The sequence below is a fragment of the Haemorhous mexicanus genome, chromosome 15, assembly GCF_027477595.1.
Source record: "Haemorhous mexicanus isolate bHaeMex1 chromosome 15, bHaeMex1.pri, whole genome shotgun sequence".
Taxonomy (NCBI): Eukaryota; Metazoa; Chordata; class Aves; order Passeriformes; family Fringillidae; genus Haemorhous; species Haemorhous mexicanus.
Window position 1 is genome coordinate 9,554,776 of NC_082355.1, and position 7,195 is coordinate 9,561,970.

General features: G+C 44.9%; 1 protein-coding gene across 1 annotated transcript; it reads right to left on the reverse strand.

Moving 5' to 3' along the window:
- Window positions 1-59: 59 nt before the first annotated feature.
- CAMLG (calcium modulating ligand) lies at window positions 60-6,474 on the reverse strand. The gene is made up of 4 exons (XM_059860496.1): window positions 6,279-6,474; window positions 4,719-5,173; window positions 3,751-3,816; window positions 60-2,009 (listed from the first exon to the last, which is right to left on the reverse strand). Exons 1-4 carry the CDS (start codon window positions 6,439-6,441, stop codon window positions 1,818-1,820), a joined length of 876 nt encoding a protein of 291 aa, XP_059716479.1. The 5' UTR covers window positions 6,442-6,474; the 3' UTR covers window positions 60-1,817.
- Between the last annotated feature and the right edge of the window lie 721 nt (window positions 6,475-7,195).

A 7,195-nucleotide genomic window follows, 5' to 3' on the forward strand; every position in this document is an offset into this window, starting at 1 on the left:
AGGGCGCAGAGGGCGGGAACCGAGCCCGGCCCGGGCCAGCCGCACACAGCGCGAAGGAAGCGGGTAACAAACAGGCTTTTAATAGAAAACAATCGGCAATAAACATGAAACAGAACTATGTACACCAACAGAGGTAAGTTAAAAACGGAATAAAAGAGATTGGTTTCTTGATCTCCATTTCTTCATCAAGATTTCTTCAATTTCTTAGCACCCCTCCTGGTGCTCTGCCCATGCCAAGGGTATTTACCTGATTAATGGTAAGCATTAAAAATTCATAGCTTTTTGCAGGTACTGGTATAGGGCTTTTTCCAATTTATTTGTATTACATTTGGGCATATAAATAGAGAATCAGAACAAGTAATTTTTTGAGCAAACTCATTATTTACATATCTCAACCTTATCTTAAATTACTGTAATTTCAATTTTCTGAAATGACTATCTAATATAAATAAATTTAAAGCTGCTGAATCAATATCTGTGCTAATAGACCTAAGTTAGAATTTTCTGCAGCCCAGCCCTGTACATCTGTAATATAATACTCACCATAACAGAACTGTTAAAAAACCCCCATGAAAATGGTCATAAGGTTTTTGTATTGAGGTCACAAACATGTATCTAATTTAAAAGACAGAAATGCATCACTAAAATTACAGGAGGAAGCATTAACAGAGAATAATCAGCTGCAAGCTGGGCCATTTAGAGAGGTACATTAAACACATCTGCTCCCTAAAAAACCCTCTGCAGGAAAATACCAAGTTAAATATGTGGTTTACCATGCTAAAAATAGGCAACAGCCTATACTACCTGAAAGTCCAGATTTTAAACAGAAAGCTGAAAACACTACCAAATTTAGATTCAATAGAGATTTTCAGAGATTTATCAGTGTTTGACTATTTGGAATGATACTTCCTCTCACAAAATTCCTAAGAGATTGAAAACAAAACTGTTTCTCTTGTAAGTTTTACAAACACTAGAGCAAAGATTTGATACTGCAGGTTGGATGCCAATATGTAAAATTCTCATGAGATAACTGTTAATATAAAAAAAAGTATCAAAAAGCACAGGTGTGAGCTGCACTAGGATTAGGTTGCTGGAAACTCATAAACAGATGTGATTAGTTCTCTTTCTTCTTACTTTTTGATTAATGACCTTTATAAGCACCAGGACCTTCTAGCTGTTGGTTTTGCCTAGCTCTTTTCCACAACAATCATCAAATTAAATTAATCACAATCACAACAAGTAATGAATGGCAAGGCAAGGATAAGGACAACAAAGTGGCAAGTTTCACCAACATTCTCCAGAAGCAGCTACTTGGTTCAATATTCTGAACATGAACATTTGAAGAGAATACAGGGATTTCTTTTCTTTAGAGCTTTCTTTAAAAAATGGGAACACCACAAAATGAGCAGGTCTTGTTAGCTATAGTCATACAGGATATACACATATATATGGTTCTGCTGAAGCAAATTCTCTTCCTGTTCTCACTGAAAAGAACAAAGGCAGCTTTGTAAATGTTTATGAAGGAGGCTGAGAAGGGCATCACCTAACTAAAACAAATAAATCATCCACTGTCACTTGCATCCTAACCTTCACATTTGTAATACGCAGACACAGTATTTAAATAAACTGAACCAACACAACTGGCAATCAGGGACCCTGCTCTCCCTTTCCCAAAATTACTGGATTTAAGGCCCCTTTCAAGCATTCCAACAGGTAAGAATTTTAATGAAGGTTTAGACCTGCCTGCACAGTCAAATGTTAAAAGGAACACAGTCCAGAAACCTTTAGTGTAGCTACTGTGTGGAATTCTACAGCTGTCATGGTACTTCAGAGCCAAAAACCAAAGTAAGTTCATGGCAAAACATAAAAGTAAAGAAATAGACACAAAGGTCTGTGAAAACATCTCCCATTTTGCTGTAGGTATCCATGGAGCGACTGATCACTTCTGCAGGGATTCCAGAGAGGAGAAGAGCAGCAGTCAGTACTGTCGTTTTCACCTTCTTCTCACACTAGAAGGGAGAGAAAAACCAGTATCATGTTAGTTCTCCTAATCCAATTCTGCTTTAAGTGTCACCAATGTTGCGCCAATTTCACGCGTTCCAAATCTGTTGGTAGGAGAAGCAGGTTTGGATGGGTTCTGTCCAGACACACTCCAGGGTCACAGCCCTTACCCTAGACACAAATTCCTGCTGTGATGGATCTACCAAAGAGAGGCTGCTAAGGAGCAGATCAAATTCATCCCGGATATTTTGCCTCCTTCACACTATTTCTCCCAGCAGGCTGAGATGTGAGGCTGGGCAGCTGCTCCTGCATGAGTGGGAACATGGCCAGACAAGGGAAATCTAGGTGTAAGAAGCCAAGCCTGGCATCTCCAGTCAGAAATGGATTAATCTCATCACACTATTCAGCAAAAAAACAGAATCCCAGAATGGTTTGAGTTGGATGGGACCTTGATGCTCATTTCCTTCCAATCCCCTGCTATGGGCAGAGACACCTTCCACTAGACTAGATTGCTCAAAACCCCATAAATACTTTTAAGTTTTATAACAGAAAAATTTTTTAGAGTTGAAAACCAACTGTTTCTGTTTTAGAACAACTTAATTTGGCAGTTTTATCCTCTGAACTCAGAAATGCTCCAAAACCTTTTGAAAGCTGTTCCATCCTTAAGATGAGGAATCCCATTGAAGCGAGTCTGACAGGCAGGAAAATGTGACAGTGGCTGAAAATTCTAATAATTTGATGATACTTGCTGGGTATTTTAATTTAATACAGTCTAAATTAGGCTTTCAAGAATATTTCTGTTTCATGGGAGAAAAATGAAGGTTAACAAAGGGATTGACCTCACCCACCCGCGTCTAACTGCAGTAAAAGCAAGTCATAGAAAGGAGTTACCACTTGAATTCTGAAAATGAAGAGTGGATTTTAAGTACACCAGAAACAAGATGATGTAGAAGATGAGTTTATGCAAATCTAAGGCTAATCTTACTGTTTTGTGTTGTGACACATCAGCTTAGAATGACTATTATGATATACTTCACTACAAAACAACTGCTGATTTTTTCTGATTTTCTATAAGTAATCTATTATTCCTTTTCAAATGCAAATTTTCCCTTTTAACTATGGATTGAACATCATTCAATCCCACTCTTCCCCACAGAGCTGACAAAATCATCCACCTAACAAATGCTTCAGGAACAATTACCTGTTGTAAATATATAAAGCAAGTAGTACAGCAAATCTTGCTAATAAGCAGCAAGTTTCACACACAGATAAATGTCTCATTTCAGGCTGCCATTCAAACCAATACTAGCAGTGGAATGTAGAGCCCTTAAAACTCAACATTCTGCCTCATTTTTTTAGCAAACACTCTCCCAGATTTCATCCTGACATTATATGCAGAACAGCTGCTTAGCAAAGCAAATAATAAACAGGGAAGAGCATGGTCTAGAAGAAAAGCAAATTTTCTGAAGACATGAAAGAGCTACCTGGATTTTCTGGTCTAACATTTTTAATTAGGCAACAGCTACACAAGCTGCTTGTCCATATTTTCAATGCAACTTTAAAAAAGATTCTGGACTAAATCTGGAAAGATTAAAAACTAGTATAAACTATCAGCACTGGTCATTGAATTCTACAGTTGAAATAAGGGAAGAATACTTCACATGCATTGGTCCTAAAACAATACAATCTAAACACAAGTTTAAATTGAAAACACTTCAAATTAATCTAATTCTGGAAAAAAAAAATTACCTTTGGAAAGTACTTGGACAGCCCCATGTAAGCAAGTTGTAGAGTAAGAAATGGTGCAAATATCGACTGAAGGAACAGAAAAGAATATATAAAAATTAACTTGGTCAGAATAGCTAAGAAACACAAAGATTTAATGCTTCCAAAGCATAAAAGAATAGTAGGTAAAAATTAATTTGTGGAACACAGCAATGTTGTTCTTGAACACTACCAATCTAAGCAGACAAGCTACATGCCAAAAATAAGGTTCTGCCCTCTATTCTTTGAGCTTAAAGAACTGAAATGGCAGAAGAGAACAGCAGGGTGTAAAACTGAGCCCAGTGTGTAAAACTGAGCCCAGGAATCCAGGAGCTGGACGGCTGTACCTGCATCACACCTCTGTGCTGTTGTTCTGGCTGGCACTGGAAATACTGAGGAACTACCCTTCCCAGGCTGATAAATGAGTAGGATCTACTTATCTTGGTACAACTATTATTCTTACAATCACAGAACTACTTGGGTTGAAAGTGATCTGAAAAGCCATCTTATTCCAAACCCATGGGCAGGGATACTTTCCACGAGACCAGGTTACTTCAAGCTTCATCCAACCTGGCCTTGGACACTTCCACAGATGAGAACTCCATTCTCACTCTATTATTCTTCTGTAGACCCTGAACTAGAGGAGCAGCTGCCTCATATGCTCACCAAGATGGGAATAAACTTGCAGGGGATTTAAGTGCAACAACTTTTCCAGTGCATCTGCTCCTGAACCACAACAGACCAAATGTGCTCTCAGTGGTTACACAGTGGCTGTGCTGGTAGCAGATTAATCTCATAGAATTCAGTGATTTTTTTTTTTTTAGGTTTTATACAATTTTTGGAAATGTAAAGAGTGCTTGAAATTCCCAACTTGGTCACTACCAATCAGCCTCAGATATCTCCCAAGAATCTGCAGCAAGCAAACCCCAGCAGGACTGTGTCCCTGAACTCACCAGGTACTTGCACACAAAAGCCCTGACCGCGACGGCGAGCAGAGCACACCCCACCAATCTGAAAATGCGGAAAGAGTCAAACTCCTCCACTGCATTCCCGTTCTCCTGGCTTGGCTTCTCACTCATCAGCTGGTTCCTCAGCTTCAGAGCCTCATCAAACCTGGACAGGTACTGCTCCAAGCCGTGTCTGGGTGGCCGTGCCACAGCCTCAGAGGGCAGCTCTCCCCTGTGTCGCTGCCGGAGCTCAGCTGTCCCCTCAGTGACCAGCTCTGGGGCTTTAGCAAACAAGTCCTTGTCCCCTCTGAGCTCTGCCACGCTGCCTGCGTGGTCGGTCGAGCCTGTCACATTACACATGGAATCACCCAGCACAATCCGCTTGGAAACTGAAGGAATGGGAAGGGAGTTTGATTTATCTTGCTCATGCTGAAGCTTTAATTCTGTGTGACTTTCATCATCTAAGGAAGAAAAATAAAAACAGGGTTATGTACGCCGTGTCCATGGAACAACACTTCAGCTATACTGGTTCAGGATCCTGGGTCTCTGCTTCTCAAGAGAAAAGACAGATGTATGATTAAAGAGGGCATTCTTCATGGAGCAGACACGACATAAAGCTGTGCAATGCAAGTCAGAAGTTGAAGCAATGGAGATATTAAAAATACTGAACTTCCTTAAGCAACAGCACTGCACACACAAACAGAAAGATCCCAGTACATGGACTGACATAAAAAAAAAACAAAACACCAAGATTTGCAGAAAGTGTATCAACCAGAAGAGCACAAATACCTGATAAAAAAGCAAACAGAAGCACTTTAAGCACTTTAGCTTAATGTCTAGTGTCAGAGGCAGGGCAGTGTTAACCTGCTCTGTATCAAGCCTGAAGACCCATCTTAGAGAGAGGGAGGTGATGGCAGAGAACAAAAGGCAAATCAAGAACGGTCTGGACCTACCACAGAGCAAGAATTAACACTTTAGGAGTACTTTTCAGTGTCAGACTGATTCACAGCTCATGGGCATCCTTGTAAACCGAAATCTGAAAACTCTTTCCTGACAAGACAGCCCATTTGAAGAATGCAAAAAGATATAACTGAGTTACCCAGGATACGGTTCTGCAAGAAAATTCTGCATAACCACAAACATCTATGTCGCTATCCAAATGTGAGACAACTTTGCTATAAAAAGCCAGCAATGAAAGACAGCAGCTACTAACTAAAAACATGGGGGAGGCTCATCGTTTCTGCAACTAAAAAAAACTACTTGCAGTGAAATGACAGCTTGTATGCTCGCTATCTAGGGACCGTGCCGGGCCCGAGTCCCGACCTTTCTGAGGGCACAGGGATTTTATGGGCGGGTCCCTGGCGGAGTAGGGCAGGTCGCGCTGCTTGAGGCATCCCTACGAACGAAGGCGGCACTGAGGGACCGGGGAGCCAGCCGGCCCTGTCCGTGCGGGCAGCCAGCCGTTCACAAGGGGACCGCGGGCAGCGATCACGGCCTGAGAGGCCGAGGCGTCACCGCAGCCCCGGAGCCCTCACACAGCCCCGCCGCACCCGCCACGGGGCTCACCCCTGCCCACCGCGGGCCGGTGGAAGCCCATGATGCGGTTGATCCGCTCCTCCGAGTTCATGAGCAGCTTCCTGCGGCGCAGCTCTGCGCGGCGCTGGGACGCCGAGAGCCCCGCGGGGGGCCCCGGCGGTGTGGGCTCCGCTCCCGCGCCGCCGTCCGCCATCCCCGGCACCACAGGCCCGGCACCGCGGGCCCGCCCCGCCCAGCGCGCAGGCGCCGGCCCCGCCCGCCTCCAGCCGCTGAAGCGGGCGCCGCCATTTTGGGTAGGGGCAGGAGAAGGATAGGGCGCGCTGGGAGAGCGCTCCGCGCGCCCCTCTCTGACGGCGCGGCGCCCGCACTAAAGATGGCCGCCCCGGCCTCAAAAGTGACGTCACGGTGCGAGGCCGGGAAGGGGCGATGGCGGCGCTAAGGGGACCCAGGTGACGGGGACAACCCGGGCCAGCCCCGGCCTGGCCCGCTGCACACTCGGGGCAGCCTCCGCCCTGGCACTGCACCGCCGCGGGACTGACGGGCACACCGAGGAAACACCCACCGACAACACCGCTCCAGGACGCCAGAGCCACTGGCATTATCGAACAGGGAGCTGACTTCTTTCCAGTAAGATCCGGTTTGCACAATATTCATCTATATGTGCGCCAAAAGTCCGGTACACCCCTCCTGGTGTGCCAGGTGGTGAAGCTGCCACGTTACTCTTCTCTCACCTGACCAGCCCCATGACATAGAGCGTTCCCATCAGCACCACTGCCTTGCACGGCCCTGGCACCGCAGAGCTGCAGCACCTGCCCGGGGGCACTGCCCGGAACGGGACTCATCGGGAGAGCCCGCAATCCCTGCTGGGCACGGGACTCATCGGGAGAGCCCGCAATCCCAAAGCCCCGTGCCAGGACAGGTGCCCGCTGATCCCCCAGCCACTACAG